Source organism: Pleurodeles waltl, chromosome 10, assembly GCF_031143425.1.
Source record: "Pleurodeles waltl isolate 20211129_DDA chromosome 10, aPleWal1.hap1.20221129, whole genome shotgun sequence".
Lineage (NCBI taxonomy): Eukaryota > Metazoa > Chordata > Amphibia > Caudata > Salamandridae > Pleurodeles > Pleurodeles waltl.
The window spans coordinates 345608267-345627157 of record NC_090449.1 but is presented as its reverse complement, the minus strand read 5'-3'; the positions used below and the strand labels follow the sequence as shown (position 1 = coordinate 345627157).

At 46.7% G+C, this 18891-nt stretch overlaps 1 protein-coding gene across 2 annotated transcripts in view; it reads left to right on the top strand.

The window, feature by feature from the left end:
• The window catches only part of EEF2KMT (eukaryotic elongation factor 2 lysine methyltransferase), a 181357-nt gene that overhangs the window by 50791 nt on the left and 111675 nt on the right, over positions 1–18891 (top strand). The window contains exon 2 of one of the 2 annotated variants that reach the window (XM_069210580.1): positions 16228–16290. The exons of the other annotated variant lie outside the window; for it this stretch is intronic. Within the exon in view, the coding sequence (XP_069066681.1) occupies positions 16228–16290 (63 nt within the window). The remainder of the gene's footprint in view (positions 1–16227; positions 16291–18891) is intronic. 2 annotated transcript variants of the gene reach the window in all.

Genomic DNA, 18891 nt, shown 5'->3' with positions numbered 1-18891 from the left:
AAAAGGGTCAAGCCATTTTAGTGCGGTGGTTGTATGCAGCAGCAGAACTAGTGCTTGTACTGTTAACAGCCGGAGGAATACTTGATAGACTTAGACAGCTAATTAGTTAAGAGACTTGGACGATGCTACTGAGAGACTTACTGGTGTGAAGAGGCAGGTGTGTCCTGCTTTTAAGACTGACACCAGTGCTCACATTCTAGGGACTTGGAGATAAATGTATGAGACATAACGCTGATGAGCTTACTGCACGTCTAAGCAGGTATGATGAGGAATGTAGGTGGCGAGTGGCGACTTCTGGGACCTTGGTTATAGTTCAGGTTTTCAAGGATTGCTAAAATATTTATATGGAACCACGCCAGGAAGAAAATAATGAATGTATGTTAATACTATAGGGAAAATGCTTAGCTCTATACTTGATAATGAGAGTAGAAGACCTAGAAAGCAAAGGTTACTTTAGAGCAGGTCACTGATGCCATGCCACAGTTGTAGTTCAATAAGGTTTCAGGGTCAGGTGTGTTGCCAATGGAATCTTAAAATGTTAAGCACAGTTGATACTCACATACTGGGTATGTTCCATGTGGGCAGGAGAAAGGGCATTCTACCTGTGAGTTTTAAGCAGCTACCATAACCTTAGACAGGAAAGCCATGCAAGGAATGTACCTCCTGTAGGCCATTTCTGTGCAGCAGGTGGATAGTAAGGTTCTTTCCAAGGTTCTGGCTAATAGCTTGCTTTATGTGATCAGAGTCATTGTCCCCACAAACTACAAGCTAGCAAGTCTACCATACTAAACTTTGAAAATTTTTAGTGGAGAAGACATGCTGGTGCAACGTCGTGCCATCTGAATGCTATAATAATGTTTGATACATGGCCATAAGTGGTCCTTTGACGGTATGGGTACGTTTAATTGACTCTGTTTGGCTATAAACCTTTTGGATTGCATGGCATAATGCCAAACTCACGATTAATACCGTGGAGATTGCCATGTTCTGTAGGACACCAAATTCCATGCTGTATAGTTTGTAGACCAAAAAGGCTGCCTAATGTCAAAGATGAGCCCGAAAACTAGTTTCTGTGTAAAGCTAGTGGTATGATGTAAGGGGAAGCAGACATTTATGAAAGTGTCTAAAGCAACTGTTATAATTCTCTGAGGTCATTAACCAGGTTTTTTGTAAATCTAATACAACCAAGCTAACCAAAAATTCTGAAAAAGGCCCTTCATTTAACAACAGAGGATATATTAGAATATTTGAGTGCTTTGAGTTCCATAAGACAAACTGGAACTATGCACACCACAGCAAATTCTAAATGATATTGATTCTTTAACTACTGTCTTATTTGTTAGAAAAACTGCAAGTGATGAAGTTTCTTTTTACTTTACAAATAGAGTCAGGTTGGAGTTGGCTAGCATTGTATATCAGAGAGTAGAGGTAAAATGAGAATGGAACCAGATGCAAGAAAGATTTTGTTTGTCAAGTTTGACTTTTCGGACAATTAGTTGCCGAAAGTACATTGTCGTCCCAGCATCTACCTCAAATTCTAACATGTTTTGAGGACATCCCCTGCCACTGTAATTAGGCTCCTCTTTTTTAGAGCATCAGACCAAGCTACCATGCCATTCAGGAAGTGGTGGAAGCCATGTGGCTTCCACCACCACACTGTATCTGTCTTCACAACTAAAGTTCCATACCCACCATGCTGCGTTTGTCACAGCCACCAAAGCCCTCCAGAATCCCCAATAAATTGATTTGAGGTTTCATGTGAATCAGCTGCTCCAGGAATCGGGACACCAGTATCCAGCAATTTTTGGGAATTGCCAGACCATGTGGTAAAATCAGTATTCAGTTGGTTACAGCGGAAACAGTTGGGATGTGGAATCTTACCTGAGAGCCACAGGCACGGAGGGGTAATATAGGCCATATGTAGGTAATTTAGTTAGATCAGTGTGAGACGGGAGGATATCACTAGTTCCTGGGTGGCCATTCAGGCTTCTTGCTGGTGACTCTCCTCCCTTTCTGTCTGATAGTCGCAAGGCCAATAAAGGGCTTGATCACAGTTGTGTAGTATGTTTGAAAAGTGCCACCCACCCTAACTCCCCTATCAGGAGCCAGGATCCGAGTGGGTTACCTGTGCAATGTAATGATGGAGTAAGACGCATTTCAGTTGTAAATATTCATGAAATTGACACTGGGACAACTGAAAGTGACGTTGGAGGACCTGAAAGGTACACAGGTGGCCCCTCTGCAAGATATCACCCTGGTTTGTGATGCTTATTCTGTCCTATTTGGCAAAGCCTTCTAAGCGTGCTGTATTATTTTGGAGATGCTGGCCCTCCAATGCGGGGTCTGTTGTGTAATTGTCCAGTCATCCTCATAAAGATCAGTCCCCACTGCCAATGCAAGAAAACTACTGTAAGGCCTCAGGGAGGTCTCATGCAATAGGGCCACCATAGAGCTGTCCCATGACTTTGTCAATATCCAGGAGAGATGGTTTTGCTCAGTATGCTGGATTGCTCCATCCTCCGCACAACCAGTCATTAACAACCAGGAGTTCTGTTACCTGGTAATAGAGTTGTAGATTGGCCCTACCCATCCTGCCATCATACATCAAGAGGAGACTCTTTTCTATACCAGTGTGAGGCTGTCTTCCTGCTCAGAGACAGGAGCAGATCACAGATGCAAGAATTCTAAACCATGTGTTGGGTATCATCAGTGGGAGTTTTGAAGTATGTAGAGGAATAGCTTCAGTATTAAAGAGGACTACATTGCCAAGAACATTTATTGCCAGTGATGCCCATCACTGAAGGTCCCTTTTTATTTTGGTCAGGAGAGGGTCAATGTTAGGACTCCACGCCCAGACTGGTTTTCTGGTGATATAGATGCCTAGGTACTGGAATTTGAGGCACCTAATGAGGATCCAGGATTTCCATTTTGTTATCTCACTGTCACCACTTTGTGGGACTTACAGAAATGTGATTCTGTTCACTCGCAAGCCAGAAGCCTTTTCATAGATGTCTTAGAGGCAAAGGCAGCGGGCCCTGGGAGTTGATGCTGGTTAGGAACAGAAGTATGTTTCCCTTATTCGGTGGTATTCTTTACTCCTCCACACCCTTCCATTGCCTGCCATGGATCTGAGTGTCACAGCGTATCAATGTGGCAAGAGGTTTGATGACCAGTGTACATGGGGGCAGGGACATGGTAGAACCCTGCCAGGTACCTCTGTGGATAGGGAGGAGGACCAACAAAGCACCATTTATCTGCACTTGTGACGATGGTTAAGTTAAGAGGAACTGTGTATATCTAGGAAATCATGGCCCAAGACCCATAGCTTCAAGAACCCCACCTAGAAAGGCAAATCGACTGAGTTAAATGCCTTTTCAAAATTATTTGGGAGGAGGGCTCATAGGTCTCGGAGTTCTTGAAGTCGGGCCAGGGCTACATGCACCCATCGTATACAGGGGTCTGGGTGGATGAGGTCAAGTAGGACATACTGTAGGAGGCACAGTCTGCGTGGTGAAGATGAATGCTGCAATCTAATCTAGCTCTGTGGCCGACGCCCGCATCCTGACAACAATTCTGCTTCCCTCCGCCCATCCGGACTTCATAGGTCACTCGTTAGTGACCAGCAATGCGGGTACGCCATAGGGCCACCAAAACCAGCAGAGAGAGTCACCTGGGACGCGCCTCACCTTTTTCAGGAGGCCTCTCCATGCAGACGTGAACCTGAAACGACTTGGCTGAGGACAGAGGTATAGATTCTCTGCCTGGCTGCCGCGAGGGCAGCACAGCATGCTTGAGGACTCAACCTGTGGCCTCTGGGACACCAGTTGACGTTACATGCTGGTTGAGAGGAGGACCCACCCCTCCTCAGTTACTCATAAGCTACATAAGAAGACATGTTTGCTGTGCTCTTGGCCCCCAGGCCAGGGAGCCTACAAGGTCTCGTACTACTCAGTACATAATGGAAAGGAGTGCCCGTTGATCGCTCTCCTTCTTTCTCTCCTTACTGTGAGTATGAGCTCCCTCACTGATTCTGGCGTGATCCTTGCAGTCTATGGTTGAACCTGAAACCTGTTAAATCCACCCCGGTTCCTTGCACGCGAGTGAGCTCTTCACTGATGCCAACATGGTGTGCACTGTATTCACGCCTTAACCGCCCCATCTGGGGCTATTATGGCTCAGTAAGGGTGCAACATTTGCTACTGACTCTGTGGAACTCTATGCTGAGACGCTTATGCCTGGAATTAACACTACTGCTTAGACTCTCTGCAACCACAACATTTGCCTGCTATCGCTGCTGCTCGTCCACCATGCAGTGATCCTGATGAACGCCCTGATTACTCCCTTTGCTGCTACCCACTGCTTTCGTCTTTCAGTGTCTATTCCCTGGACTCCGTACTTGGCTGTTACTTTGTTTCTCTAATGCTCGCTAGGCCACATATGTATGGACCCTATTCATCTTGCACCTCAGGCCAATGCAGATGCTCCAGTTCACATAATAGTCAAATTACTGTTTATTTGCAGCTAATACTTCTGGGCACTACACATCTGCCTCTGGCTAGAACACCTGCCTTGCTCACTTGTTTGGGGTGCTCAACTCAGACCTGGCGGGTCTGCTTGTACTGCACACCCACTGGACCTCATTGGTGCAAGCGGACCCCACTGCTGTTGACTTGTGGTTTGGTATGCTCATGCTGTGTAGTGCTGACATTCCCCTTGTGTGCTCGCAAATGGGTCCCCACTGCTGCAGACTTTTTTTGACTGGACTTCAACACCTTGACTTTTTACCATGGAGTGCCTCTGGTCTGGCACCCACAATCTGCCTGCACTATCTAAGGATTTTGCTTCTTTGTCTGCCCAGACCCTCCTCATTGAACACAGGATGCAACTACCATGTCTATTGACAGCAAACTGGATGCAGATTTGGCAGCCATTGAAAGTTCTCAGACTTCATTGGAACATTGCAGACACTATTGCTACCAACCTCACATTGCTGCGGGCAGACCATCGTAATCTGGCTGACAAGGTTTGGGCCACCAAACAAAACATCCTCACGCTAAAACCTAAGATACGAGGATGAAGGAATAGATTCGCTTACAGGAAGAGAGGGCCGAGGATGTTGAGGGATGCTCTCGCCACACCAATATTTGCTTTTTATGCCTCCTTGAGAACATAGAGGGTTCAGACCCTGTCTCCTGTGTGGAAACCTGGCTGCTTCAGTATTGCCCGAGTCTACGTGGTCTCCATTTTTTGCTTTTGAGGGAGCCAGAAGAGTGCCTACCCGCCATCCTCCCCCAAGAACATGGTGGTTTGACTACTATACTATGGCAACCGTGATGCCATATTGCACAAAACCTGCAAACAGCCAGATCTGACAATGGACAATGCACATATCCTGCTGTTTCCATATCATACCTTGTGGTGCAATGACAAAGAAACTTATTTCTTGCTGACACCTGCACGAGCTAGGACTTCAGTAGCCGCTTCTCTTCCCTGCTAGACTTCCTCTTGTGCATGGCGATCAGTCAAGGTTCTTCATGGATTCTAAGGACTTTTTAGACTGGATTGAGTCGCCGGGCCTAAGTGCTTCAGACCAAATCAATCGTGGCGATGCACCTGCTCCTGGCATGACAGGAGGAGAAGGACTGATGCAGGTGCAAATGCCGTGATCATTCTTCACACTGGCAAGGTACTCCAGACTTAGAACAATTGAAGGTTGAGCACAGAAAGGCATTACAAACTGCTGCTGCATTTTGTGACTCTTCATCCTTGTCCGACTTGGATGAAGTGCCCCCGCAGTCCACCAGCGATGCGTTCTCCATGTTCACATTGACACAGCCAAATTCCACAATGTTTCCTCCCTAGATGGCTGATGACATTAGTTAATATATCTGTAATGCATTTTGGCTTTCTTTTTCTGTTATTTCAGACATCTGATGGGGCTTTTAAGACAATGCACGAAGGTGTTATCAAAATTGTCTGTGATTCCATAGCTCCTTGGGGTGATTTTAATAGTGTGCTTGACACCCACCTGGATCTCCCACCAACCCCCCTCACTCCACACACGACTGCCACCACTAATGCACACATGGCTTGCACACTGGCACCTGGACTGATTTCTGGAGGGCCTGCAACCCAGATTGGGACACCATCCCCTCCCCCAATTCCTAAATGGTAGCTGCAACCAGCTACGCTGGAGGACACACCCTTGCCCCCCTTTTGGTCTACCATCGACTCTGCTGTAGGTGAACATTTTTTATGTAATGATGGTATGGCGTCCTCTTTCTTAATTGAATGGGATGCCTTCAAGACATTGGTCCGGGGTCACTGTTTGAGTTCCACACGGAACATGAGGAGTACCTTGGACAAATATATCTCCTGTATTGAGTGAGATCTTCTTGATCTTGAAAGCCGAGTAATAACGGACTCCGAGACTCACTCTACCATCCACAAAGCACAACGCAAACAGACCGCGCTTCTGGAGTACCTTCGCTGCATTATTTACTCTGCACGCATGGCCAGAACCCACTTGTCTGTGGACAAAGCAGACTCTTTATTAGTCTGGCTTATTAGACAGAAATACCCCAGGCATCTTATTCTGTCACTTCACTCATCTAAAGGCACCCTTCTACGCACACAATCATCCATCCACACTGTAATGACACAGCACTGTGCCACAATGCATAAACATGCCCCTGGCCTGAACCTCCAAGACATTGACTCTTTTCTTTCTCATAACATTACCTACTACTGCTCCCGACCAGAGACTGAAATTGAATGCAGCGATCTCCTTATTTGAGGTACAGGAAGCCATATGTGCTCTACCTACAAGAAGGTCCCCGGGCCTTGATCGCACTTCTAGAAGGCCTACACTACACATCTGTCTCCCCGTCTCCTCGCGCTATATGATGAGTCCCTGCAAGAGGCCTCTTTAACACAGTCCTTCCTCTAGGCCTTGCTTATTTCTTTACCCAAACCTGACAGAGACCCCACAATACTAGGATCATACTGCATGCTTGCGCTTCTTAACATAGACTATAAAACACTTTCTAGGATATTAGCTGATCTCTTGGCTCCTTTGGTTCCTGCCCTCATACACCCTGATCAAAATGGTTTTGCACCCGTTCACAGTACCTCCTTGAATATACGTAGGCTGTTCAGGGTTATCGAAAGTGTTCCAGAATACTGGCACAGGTCTGGCTGTTTGGTCCTTTATTTGGAGAAAGCGTTTGACTCCCTGTTATGGGATTTCCTCTCCGCAGTTCTGCCTCGCTATGGACTCGGCCCCAGATTTCTTAGAATGGTGAGAGTTCTATATACCCAACCTCTGGTGCGTGGAACAACAGGTCCCCTGATGTTGGACCTCATCTTGATACATAAGGGCACCCGTAAGGGCTGTCCCCTCTCGTTTTTTTTCTCCCCTCTCTGGTGATGAAACCATTAGCAGTAGGACTCGGCACACACAGCCATATGTAGGCCATCCCTCTGGGCAACGTTGTTCATTCGGTGTCTGCATAGTCCAGTGATTTACTGTTTTACTTCTGAGATGTCCAGGGCATCCCATCAGGTTTGGCAGATATATTTCAGGCATTCTCAGACCTTTCTGGCCTCAGGATCAGTTGGGAGAAATCCTATCTTTACTCCTTCTCCGCCACGGTCCCGGACCCAGCTTTCTTTCTTGGGGGTGCCCATCTCACATGGTAGCCACTACCTTTAAATACTTAGGTATTTCAATCTACTGTGACCTTGCTGACTTAATTGATGGCAATGCTATGTGCACAATATCCTCAATACGTTCCCAATCATTGTTTTGGAGAACCCTTCCCTTCTCTGTGGCAGGTAGGGTGGCGCTTGTCAAAACTGTTGTACCCCCCCCACGCCACCTGCTATATCATTTTACTAACTTTCCCCTACACCTCCCTCAATCCTTTTTCGCATGTTGAATGGATTTACATGCAACCTAATATGACACAGTACAAGTTGCAAGATGTCCCTATTTAAGCTGCAGTTGCCAACTAACAGTAGCGGACTGGCAGTCCCTAATTATGAACACTACTATCTGGCCAGCTGCAGTGGGTGGACAGATAGTTGTGTTTACAGCTATCCGACACCACCACTGACTCAACACCTTGGAGTCTCCTGCAGCTATTACACTTGTATCACCCCTGTTCTAAACGCCAAGCTCCCCAGTCATTGTTGTTGAATTAAGCCTAGTCTCTCTATTACTAGAGGTACATCGCCATACGCTCCTGCGCTCCCCTTGTTGTGCACCCCGAGAAGGGGCGGGGTTACTATGACTAAAGAGCTTTCTGCCTATGATGAGGAGGATTACACATACTAGGAGATTTGTTTATATAGCTCACTGATTGCCGCTCTTGACACTGCTTGGGACAACATGCAGCTGGAACGCCCTATACATCTTACGATCCAGTACCTGCCGTTATGGGCTCAGGCCACCACCTAACACACTGGTTCGCTGACTCACTGCGTACACTCACTGTTACTTCACTGTCCCCATTGCGTGCTTGATTGGATCTGGGCCATCCTTGAACTGACGAGGAATGTACTGCCATAGATGAGTACCCGGCCCTTATCCCACGAAATGCCCACTTTTGCCTCATCCAGTGCTACATCCTCTACAGGGCCTATCATCCACCTGCAAAAATGAATCGCTCTTATCATAGGTCAGATGTTACTTGCCCTCATTGTGATTGGCCCAATGATCTCCCACAGTACTTGCGAGGTGTGACGTCTCGCCTAGCTCATGCCACAGACCGATGGGTACCACACTCATGGGTGTCCTGCTTCTTACTTCTCACACTAAGGATTAAGAAACACAGAGTGACCACTAACTTCATTGATCCATGCCTGATCCTGCCTAAACGTCTCATCACAAGAAGCTGCAAGTCACCGCTGCTGCCAAAAGGTGTTGCATGAGAGATGTCTATGAAGGCATGGGCTATTGCTGATTGGTATCATTGCGTAGGGAGGATACAGGCAGGCTCAGCAATAATACACTATCTGCTGGTTGGGACACCATTTTCAACGCCTTCCAATCCACATCATATCAGGAAGAGCCATCTCCTGTCCAGCTATCACAGTCAACCCCACCCCCCCAGACTCAACTATATCTAACACCTTTCTCCACACTCTGTATTCTACTCCCTTCACTACCTTTCCTACTCACACCTATTGAGACGCTTATGTCTCTCACACATTCCCAATCTGCTATTGGCAGTTACTACCCCAAACCTTCTTTTCTCAAGCTGTTGTCTTGCTCATCAGTTCCCCTCCCCTCATGTTAGTTCTGGGCTTTTATGTTGTATAATCGATTTTTCCTTCCAGTTATGTTTTTATTTTGACCCGTTTTACCCTGTTGTTCATCATGTTTACTTTTGAACTCAGACCTTTAATAGTCCTGTTAACTGCTGTATTCCCACAGTGTTATGGCAGACTTTCATGCTACCACTGATTGCGGTGACTGCACTGTTTTATTTGTAAATGTAACCTATTCAGAAAATGCAATAAAGAGATTCAAACAAAAAAGGAAAATAGTAGGGTATGCTGGAGCGTGTTGATGAAGAATTGATCTTTGTGTTAATTAGGGAAATGGGGTGTAATGTTGCGCAAGGGAGTCCTGGGTTATTCCATTTAGGTATAACAACAATAGTGGCCGTATCGAGGTCCACGGGAAGTGTCTTGTCAAATATGCTTCTTGGGGAGGGCAAGTAAGGGATAGTACTAAATTTATGGTAGTACTCGGGTGGGAAGCCATCTGGGCCAGGTGTCTTCCTGAAGTTCATCCAGAGGATCACCTCCTCTTATGTCCTCAATGGTGAGGGGCGCATCCAGGTCTGTGCTGAGTGCCCTGGACAGTGTAGGAAGAGGGATCTCTGAGAGCAGGGGATGATGATGTTCACAGGGTGGCTTAGGGTGATGGACATACATTTTGCATTAGTTGCAGTCTTTGCTGACTAATATCTCAGTGGACTAGCTTGTAGTGTGGCCTGCGCAGTCTCAAACCCTCTGGACAATTCTGGAAGCCAGGTCCCTGGAGGCCATCCAGTACAGCAAATTCCTAGTCTTGTCCTCGTCTATATATACATAGTATATTGAGGCTGTCCAACACTGGTGGACCTCATCAAGTGCGAGTTTGCGCAGTGATGGTCTCACAGGTCCTAGTTGGAGGCGGAGGATTTCTGTTTGGTCCTTTCGACATTGCGCTCTAATTGTAAGATTTGAGTCTCAAGATTAGGAATGTGGTGTACTCTGTTGCACCCTTGGTGTTGGATGTACCTTTTCGCTGTACCTCTCATGGTGGCTTTACATGCCACCCATAGCATGCCAGGGGAGGTCACTGTGCCCTGATTTGTGTCGAAGGAGGAGTGTAGTTCAGCAGATATGAACTCTGAGCATTAGGCATTCAGAAGATGCTAAGTGTTAATGCACCAGATCGGTCGCATCCAGTGTCCCACAGTGGAGAAGGATGGGAGAGTGGACTGAGATGCCCGTAAGGAGGATGTCAACAGTATTGGCCCAAAGGACATTGTGTGCCAGAAGTAGGCAGAGGTCAGTGCGGGAGAGTGTTTTATGGGTTGCAAAGGTGTTAGTGTATTCCTAAGCTTGGGGGGTGCAAGGCCCTACAGACATCGCAGAGGCCCAATAATTCCATCCATCTTTGAGTTTTGGATTTTGTTAGTGTGTCGCAATGGGTTGCAAAGAGAAGGTCAATGTTGGGAAGATATTAATGTTGCCACCGACTATTGTGGTGCACTTGGTGAAGGCCAGGATGGCAAATTCAAGTGCCTTAAGGGCAGCTGAAGATGCACTGAAATATTGAGGAACTTGTATTGTGTCCACAGGAAATTGTATTGCTTCCCCTCTAGAAGACCATCCACTCTGACAAATCTATCATGGGAACCTGCTCTATTAGCAGTCGCCACCAGGAGAAAGTTATTCTCTTGGGAGCCCCTGGTCGAAGACTCTATCATACCCAAAACGGTGCAGAAAGGGACATGAGGAACCCAACATGTGGGTGTCCTGCAACATAAAGACTGGTTGGGTTCAGCTGGGGTGGCACAGGATAACTATCTGCTTAATGCAGTCAAATGGCCCATTCATGTCCGAGGACATAAGGGAAAAGGACGTCATGGGGTATATATGAAAAAGGTATGGATTGTCGGACCAACCAGACCTCGCAGGCGACTGGTTGAAAACACAAGGGGACATAGTTTAGGGCTAGAAGCTAGCAAGTGTTTGTGGGAATCTGTACAACGTATGGCATTTATGGAATAAGAGGCAACAATAACACAGTAAACACTCCATACCCCCTACAACCCTGCACCCCAGACTTCTGCCAAAAATCATCTGTCACCCCATAACTCCCAACACAACCAAGCATAACCATAACAGATAGTAGACATTAGAGGTGGACATCCTCCCAATTTAGGGTAAACTGCAGGTTCAGTTTAGGAAAACATAGTTGTAGGAAGGTAGCCTCTTTCTAGCCTTGTTACCCCCACTTTTGGCCTGTTAGTGAGTATATGTCAGAGTGTTTTTACTGTCTCACTGGGATCCTGCTAGCCAGGACCCCAGTGCTCATAGGTTTGTGGCCTATATGTGTTCCCTGTGTGGTGCCTAACTGTATCACTGAGGCTCTGCTAACCAGAACCTCAGTGTTTATGCTCTCTCTGCTTTTAAAATTGTCACTGCAGGCTAGTGACTAATCTTACTAATTCTGATTGGCGCACTGGAACACCCTTATAATTCCCTAGTATATGGTACTGAGGTACCCAGGGTATTGGGGTTCCAGGAGATCCCTATGGGCTTCAGCATTTCTTTTGCCACCCATAGGGAGCTCAGACAATTCTTACACAGGACTGCCACTGCAGCCTGAGTGAAATAACGTCCATGTTATTTCACAGCCATTTTACACTGCACTTAAGTAACTTATAAGTCACCTATATGTCAAACCCTCTCTTGCTGAAGGTTAGGTGCAAAGTTACTTAGTGTGTGGGCACTGTGGCACTAGCCAGGGTGCTCCCACATTGTTCAGGGAAAATTCCCCGGACTTTGTGAGTGCGGAGACACCATTACACGCGTGCACTACATATAGGTCAACACCTATATGTAGCGTCACAATGGTAACTCCGAACATGGCCATGTAACATGTCTAGGATCATGGAATTGTCACCCCAATACCATTCTGGTGTTGGGGAGACAATTCCATGCATCCCCGGGTCTCCAGCATAGAGCCCGGGTACTGCCAAACTAACTTTCTGAGGTCTCCTCTGCAGCTACCGCTGCTGCCAACCCCTCAGACAGGTTTCTGCCCCCCTGCGGCCTGGGCAGCCTGGTCCCAGGAAGGCAGAACAAAGGATTTCCTCTGAGAGAGATGGTGCCCTCCTTGCATAAGCCAGTCTACACCAGTTCAGGGATCCCCCCCAGCCCTGCTCTGGCGCAAAACTGGACAAAGGAAAAGGGGTGTGACCCCTCCCCTGACCTGCACCTCCCAGGGGAGGTGCCGAGAGCTCCTCCAGTGTAACCCAGACCTCTGCCATCTTGGGTGCAGAGGTGTGAGGCCACAATGGACAGCTCTGAGTGGCCAGTGTCAGCAGGTGACGTCAGAGACCCCTCCTGATAGGTGCTTACCTTTCTTTGTAGCCAATCCTGATCGACTGCTGACTGCTCCAGGACACCTGCATAACCGCAACAAAGTAGCAAGAAGACTACCAGCAACATTGTAGCGCTTCATCCTGCCGGCTTTCTCTACTGTTTCCTGGTGGTGCATGCTCTGAGGGCTGTCTGCCTTCACCCTGCACTGGAAGCCAAGAAGAAATCTCCAGTGGGTCGACGGAATCTTCCCCCCTGCCAACGCAGGCACCAAACCTCAGCATCACCGGTCCTCTGGGTCCCCTCTCATCCTGACGAGCGTGGTCCTTGGAACACACGAGCTGGGTTGAAGTGTCTTCGACAGTCTAGTGGCCCTTCTGTCCAAATTTGGTGGAGGTAAGTCCTTGCCTCCCCACGTCAGACAGTAATCCGGTGTACTGCGTGAACTGCAGCTGCTCGGGCTTCTGTGCACTTTTTCAAGACTTCCTTCGTGCACAGCCTAGCCCAGGTCCCCAGCATTCCCGCCTTCATTGCCCAACTCGCTGAGTTGGACTCTGATGTCGTGGGACCCTCCTTTGTGACTCTGAGTCGACAGCGGTCCCCAGATCTTCTAAGTGCCTGCTCAGGTACTTCTGAGGGTGCTGCCTGCTTCTGCCTGGCCTCTCTGAGTTGCTGAGCACCCCCTCTGTCTCCTCCTCCAAGGGGCGACCTCCTGGGCCCCAGCAGCACCCAAAATCCTCAACCGCGACTCTTGCAGCTAGCAAGGCTTGTTTCGGTCTTTCTGCGTGGAAACAACTCTGCATCCTTCAGCACGCCGTGGGACATCTTCTGACCAAAGGAGAAGTTCCTGGCGCCTTCTGTTGTTGCAGAATCTTCGGCTTCTTCCACCCGGAGGCAGCCCTTTTGCACCTTCATCTGGGGTTTAGTGGGCTCCTGCCCCCCCCCGGACTCTTGCGTGACTCTTGGACTTGGTCCCCTTCCTTTACAGGTCCTCAGGTCCAGGAATCCGTCTTCAGTGTTTTGCAGTCAGTTGTTGTCCTTGCAGAATACCCTATCTCGACTTTACTGTCTTTCTGGGGTAGTAGGGTAACTTTACCCCTACTTTTCAGGGTCTTGGGGTGGGGTATCTTGGACACCCTTAGTGTTTTCTTACACTCCCAGCGACCCTCTACACACTACACTAGGCCTGGGGTCTATTCGTGGTTCGAATTCCACTTTTGGAGTATATGGTTTGTGTTGCCCCTAGGCCTATTTCTCCCTATTGCATTCTATTGTGATTCTACATTGTTTGCACTACTTTTCTAACTGTTACTTACCTGATTTTGGTTTGTGTGCATATAATTTGTGTATATTACTTACCTCCTAAGGGAGTATATCCTCTGAGATACTTTTGGCATATTGTCACTAAAATAAAGTACCTTTATTTTGAGTAACTCTGAGTATTGTGTTTTCTTATGATATAGTGCTGTATGATATAAGTGGTATAGTAGGAGCTTTGTATGTCTCCTAGTTCAGCCTAAGCTGCTCTGCTATAGCTAACTCTATCAGCCTAAGCTGCTAGAACATCTCTAATCTACTAATAAGGGATAACTGGACCTGCCACAAGGTGTAAGTACCACAGGGTACCCACTATAAGCCAGGCCAGCCTCCAACAATAGTCACAAACAATAGCCAGGCTTAGCCGATAGCCATCCTGGACTAAGGCACATGCCCTGGCCAAAGGTCCAATGTCGCTCAACCCAGGCAGTGCATGGTAGTTGAATTTCCGGACCGCAAGGGCATAGGGTCAGAGAGTTGTGATACTGGAGGGGTGTTCAAGGTCATGCAGCCGTGGTGGGATCTTTTAAGTGTAGGCTTCGGGGCAAGCAGACTTGACTGGACAACATGGCCTACGCTGCGCATTGATGGACCCGGAGATAACTTAATTCAGGCACCCACTCCCATGCGGACTCTGGTGAATCCAAGAAAAAGTAACAATTGTTGAAGAACATTTTGAGCTTTGCCAGGAATATCAGCATATGGTGAAGGTTCATGAAGCAGAACTTTTATTTGACTTCATTGAACAACTTCTTCTGCCACTGAACTGCCCATGAGTAGTCTGAGGAGATCATAATCCGAGAGTATTGGTACTGTAGGTAATGAATTTATGTGCCTCCTGAAGAATTATGCCCTCGGTCAATCACAGGGTGGGGGGGGGGGGGGGTGTGCAGTCCAATGCACACGAGACCGGTAGGTGCAGGTGACTGTGTTGGGTTCTTTTGGATGGCAGAGTAGGTGATGGAGCACGCTGAGTGCGTCCACCATCCTCCTTAATGTTTAATGAGGTTTAATGTGTGTTTGTGTGTATGACGTCAAAAGGAATTTTCCATAATATGTAAGACAATGAATGCTTGTTCTTTATTTTTTACCTTCTTAGTGTTTTTCAGCATGTTGCTTCCCTCAGCAAGATTTATGCTTATTTATCAACGAGATACGAGTGCCAGGTTGTTTTTTTTGCATGCAGATCCCATACCCAAAGCTCAGCACGGCGGATCTGCTCCCTTAGTGTAGTCTGTGTAGTCTGTAGCCAGCATCTAAAATCGGTTATTTTAAAAAAATGAACCCAGCCCTGACATTTTTAGCTTGGGTGCAATTGTGCTCCTTTGGCTAAAGGGTCTAGAGCCATGATTTAAAAAAAGATGGCCATCCATTGCTACAAGCTGCCGTTAAGAATACAACTTGGCAAGGACAACAGGTGTGTTCTTGACAAACTCGTGTGATGGTTACTTTTTTATTTCTTTTGTAAGCATATGTCATAAAATGAAGAAAACAAATCGCACCACCCCATGGCTTCTGGAAGCGTGTTGTTATTGATGATAAATAAATATATTATTCACTTTTAAGTAATGTAACATGAAGACATATTGTAAATACAAAAGGATGATTATAAAATCAAAAAGGAAAAATAACTAAGAGAAAAAATTATTGGCAAAGCAAGGTATTTGAAGCACTAGCACTGCGTTTCTTTTTGGACAGATGTGCCCTTGTGATTGGGCAAAATGCTGTCACTCGCAGTCCAACAGAGCCAATGGCTTAAGAGGGCTCACCCATTACCCCATTACTTATGCTAACGTGAGTGGAAGCAAAATATGAATGACAGTTGAACAAATCGAAGAGTGAAGAGGGCTGCCCCAACACACTCTACACATGCTTGTATAGGCCAGACTTTAAACTTGTGGCAGATAAGCTGACAATACCAGGAATGGTAAGGTCAAATGTATTTGTCAAATTATATTTCTGTGACAAAGTAGCTCTACTTTTAGAAAAAGAGCTTTTTGGACAAAAAAAAACGTAAGTGCTCTGTTTTCGGTGACTTGTGTATTTTGTTTACAGTGCAATTTCAGAGTCACTTCTCCAAACTGTCATGAGCAACATTTCAACCGAAACCTTTGGGTTGGAGACGTTTTTTATGTACAGTTTGGAACGCAGCAATTAGAAGCAGTTATAACTCTCAGAAAACCAAATGCGCCAAAGATGCATATTTTCCCGTCCAATGTTGTTTGGCAAATTTTCAAACTTAAATAGCAATCCTTTTTGCTTGTCTCATTTAAGAAACTAAACTCAATTTTTTTGTGTCAGGAGCTGGAAGAGCAGTTGAAGGAGTCCAGAGATAACTTGTTGCTGCTGTACATTTTACAGAAGGTATGATCGTAGTCTTCACAATTTGAACTTCATGCTCCTACTGCTGGTTTTTCATGTATGTAATGCATAGCATGTAATGGGATTCTGAAGGTGACACGACATGATAATTACACTTCTCATGGATGCATCTGCCTGTGGGTTCCTCATCTTTAGAATATCCCCAATGCACCAGCATTCCACAGAATCTTTTCTTCATAGCTCTGCACGTCGACAAGAACCTCATAATGCCATGGCTCCGCGTGCGACTCCATATGACAACAAAAACCTGTGTTGGCGTGCTTCCCATTTTTCCCCGCACCTTCAACACAAAACGTTTTTTCTCATCTCCCTCTTAGGTTACTGTGTCAACAGTGTTTCAGGTTGAAGAAACAGTGGATACAGTTTTTCTGCAACTATGTCTCCACCAAGGAAGTCCACTTTCAAGCCCTTTGGGAGCATGAAGGTCAGATGTCGATGATTGATAATCACAACAGCGGTCTTTGGTGTCTCAGCTCAGACCACGGCATCGATGTCTGTTCTTCGTGCAAGAAGATGAACCCAAAGGCTTTGAAAGAGAGAGAGAGCTGAAGCTCTTCATGGCAGACCTCTTGCAGTCGCAGGGGCAGGTTCTACATTGCTACCTCCAGTGCCTGCACCTATATACGTGGAGATTGAACAGGGCAAACTGAGTTGTTTCCTCTTCCCCCTACCATGGTTCATGTTATTTTATCTGCCAGATAAGTCGACACTCCACCAAGTCGGTTTATGCTGGCAGATGGGCTAAGTTTGTGAATTGGTGTGAAAGAAATTTGGTTGACCCTCTAAAAGCCCATTATATTTTACGTTTTGTGTTTTCCCTAGCTCAAGAAGGTTGTGCAGTTGCAACAGTGAAGGGATATTTGTTTGCCCTTTCAACATTCCTTAGTTAACCAGACCAACCTTCACTGTTTAAGTCACCTATAGTGCTAAGGTTTATTAACCCCTACAGTGCGGGCGTCTGCCACTGGCCGATGCCAACACTACCTCCCTGGTGCGAGTCACGACCAGTGGCCGACACCAGGGAGGGGGTTAAAAAATACACAGGGAGACACGGAAGATCTTCTTTGTCTCCCCCCGCTGGACCCCACCCACCCCTTTGTGACGTCAGTGATGTCACTGAAGTGTTGAATAAAAACTCTATTTTTTCTTGCATTTCTGTCACAGAAACGACAGGAATATGCTGGGATCCACAAAATTCCTACCACCCAGTGTTTCCCCACCTGTCCTGATAAAAACACTACCCCACTTGAGTGCCTGTACCTAGTGCTTGCGTTAGTAATGGATCACCCCAGGGTAAACAGTTGCCCTCATGTAAGGACCAACATTGACCGTTGTGTGATCTATTCCTGTCGCGAGCAGTAGGCCTACCCACACAAGTGAGGTACCATTTTTATCGGGAGACTTGGGGGAACGCTGGGTGGAAGGAGATTTGTGGCTCCTCTCACATTCCAGAACTTTCTGTCACCGAAATGGGAGGAAAAAGTGTTTTTTGGCCAAAGTGTGAGGTTTGCAAAGGATTCTGGCTAACAGAACCTGGTGAGAGCCCCACAAGTCACCCCATCTTGGATTCCCCTAGGTGTCTAGTTTTAAAAAAATGCAAAGGTTTGGTAGGTTTCCCTAGGTCCCTGCTGAGCTAGAGGCCAAAATCCACAGCCAGGCACTTTGCAAGAAATAGCTCTGTTTTCTTTGGGAAAATGTGATGTGTCCATGTTGTGTTTTGGGGCATTTCCTGTCACGGGCGCTAGGCCTACCCACACGAGTGAGGTACCATTTTTATCGGGAGACTTGGGGGATCGCTGGGTGAAAGGAAATTCGTGGCTCCTCTCAGATTCCAGAACTTTCTGTCACCGAAATGTGAGGAAAAAATGTTTTTTTGTCCAAATATTGAGGTTTGCAAAGGCCCATCAGCTAATGGGTTAAGGGACTTACTAATTAGTATGCTCCCTCTCTGTTTATCATTCCTCAGTGGGATCTTAATTTGGTACTGAACCCTTACATAGTTATTCTTTGAGACTGCTTACTTTCAAAACAGTTTTTCTAGTTGCCGTAACGTCGGCTAGACATGTTAGTGAATTGCAGGCGTTAAGTGTGAAACCCCCCTTCACAACTTTCCATGCAGATAAGTCGATATTGAACACCAGGGCTGCGTTCCTACCAAAAGTGGCTACTCCTTTCCACTTGGCCAGTCTATCACCCTTCCTACTTTCTATCCTCCTCCCTGTCTATCAAAGGAGGCGGAAAGGCTTCATCTCTTGGTCCCTAAAAGGGCTGTGAGCTTTTATATAGACAAGACACGTGATCCCTGGCTGGACGATCAACGGTCTTTTGGCTACGTGGGCTAGATGAAAGGAAAAGCAGTGCTAAGAGGACATTGTTCAGATGGATCATCCTGTGCATAAATAGCTACTACACCATGGCTAACAATGGCCTCCTGAAGGTATAAGAGCTCATTCCACTAGAGCGAAGTCTTCTCCTTCCACTCTAGCTAGAGGTGTGCTAGTAGTTGACATTTGTAAAGCGGCAACTTGGGCCTCCCTAGGGACGGTCATTGTGCTCATCCTGTCTTGCAAGTTTTTTTGGTAT